This window comes from Pundamilia nyererei, unplaced genomic scaffold, assembly GCF_000239375.1.
Source record: "Pundamilia nyererei isolate P.nyererei 1_Seehausen unplaced genomic scaffold, PunNye1.0 scaffold00006, whole genome shotgun sequence".
NCBI classification, from domain to species: Eukaryota; Metazoa; Chordata; class Actinopteri; order Cichliformes; family Cichlidae; genus Pundamilia; species Pundamilia nyererei.
The window spans coordinates 3,126,209-3,127,851 of NW_005187407.1; the positions used below are offsets into that span (position 1 = coordinate 3,126,209).

At 39.3% G+C, this 1,643-nt stretch overlaps 1 protein-coding gene across 4 annotated transcripts in view; it reads right to left on the minus strand.

Moving 5' to 3' along the window:
• The window catches only part of vps13a (vacuolar protein sorting 13 homolog A), a 43,130-nt gene that overhangs the window by 32,540 nt on the left and 8,947 nt on the right, over positions 1-1,643 (minus strand). For all 4 annotated transcript variants that reach the window (XM_013914581.1, XM_013914583.1, XM_013914580.1 and 1 more), the window contains exons 18-21: positions 1,358-1,559; positions 1,151-1,265; positions 645-781; positions 417-549 (exon numbers count right to left, since the gene is read on the minus strand). In XM_013914581.1, the coding sequence (XP_013770035.1) occupies positions 417-549; positions 645-781; positions 1,151-1,265; positions 1,358-1,559 (587 nt within the window). The remainder of the gene's footprint in view (positions 1-416; positions 550-644; positions 782-1,150; positions 1,266-1,357; positions 1,560-1,643) is intronic.

Genomic DNA, 1,643 nt, shown 5'->3' on the forward strand with positions numbered 1-1,643 from the left:
CTCACAGTTGAAGTGTACCTCTGGTGCAAATTACTGACCTCTGTCATCATTTTAAGTGGGGGAACTTGCACAATCGGTGGCTGACTAAATACTTTTTTGCACCACTGTATGTCTGTTGGATCAATGTGTAAGTTTAGCAATATCCCTTCCAGGACACAATACCTGAAATCAATGGAATATTTTTTTGCTAAGACATAGTAAAGCCATTAGAGCTACAAGTGCCAATCACTTTCATAAAGACATTTCCTCAATGCTGTCTGTATGACTTTTTTTGCTGTGTAAAACCTATCAATACAAACAAAGCCTAAGCTTAGTGATTTTTAAACAGTAGTTAGAATAAAAACAACACCTCATCAATCAACATTATGTGTATCAGTCAAAAATGTGTTACAACTGTGTTGTGTATGTGTGTGTACCTGGTTTGCTATAAAGAAACTGTAGGCTTTCAAGTTGTACATCAAAGCTATCGTAAGCTCTGGACATGATGTCCTCAATGTTGCTGGAACTCACACACAGCTGAGGTAGATGTTTCCTGCTTTGACTGGACATCTGTAAAACCACAGAAACATGAAGGCATATATTGGTAAGTTATCTTTGATTTCGAGCCTGCTGTCAATCTTTATTCACATTTGACACTTCCCCACCTTGAAATGACCAAGATCCAACAGCAAGATGTTCTGAGTGCCATTGTAAAAACCGGTCTGTGGAATGATCACGTAGGAGGCCATCAAGTTCACCTTCAGGTCGAGAACCTTCTGTGTTTCAATCACATACAGTAAACCTGAAATATAAAATGTTAATAGGTCATCAAGTACTTTTGTCTCCAAAGGTGGGTGAATTTTATTGTTGTGGGATTCATAAAATTAACTAAATGTGTGGTTTTGTTTAATGAACCCTGAGATTCTATTAATTTAAGTAATGTTTAAATGGCAAATTCACCTAAAAGTTCTAATAAGGAGAAAACTTCAATAATGAAAAAAAAAAAAAAAACCTTGAAAAATCTTCCAAAGCTCTCAGGAAACAATCACTTTCAAGAACATAAACAGGAAGACTAAACAAGGAATGTAAACATTCGCCCATCAAAGACGTCCTTAGAGATCCTAGAAGATTAATCATGATAGCAGATATCTGCAGTTTATCTTAAACTCACCAGTGGCTGTGCGGTCTCTAAACTGCTCCAGTTTCATCAGGGTTGCATTCGTGAGCTCATCCAGCTGCATGTCATCAGGAGGCCTGAAGAACGCTGATATGCTGTTCACAGTTATCTACACAGACACACAGAGTCAAATATGTATATATGTACTGCTTTTGAGGGTTTTTATTTTTGCTGCTCATTCACACTCAGTGAACCACTCACAGCATCATAGATGATTTCCAAGGGTTGTGATTCTACGTGAAGCCGCTGGTTAGCGCTCTCGTCCAGGGGGTTGGTCTCAAACAGGATACAAAGCAGTGGGGTCCCTGCTCCTATGGCTGCCTTCCTTGATGAAAGGAGAATTGGTGGAGGTTGCTTATTGGTGAGGCCAGTGACCTCAAACAAAGTAAGCTTGGCTGTGATTCTGGGAAGAAAAGAAAAAAACAAAACAAACCACACACACACACACACACACACACACACACACACACACACACACACACACACA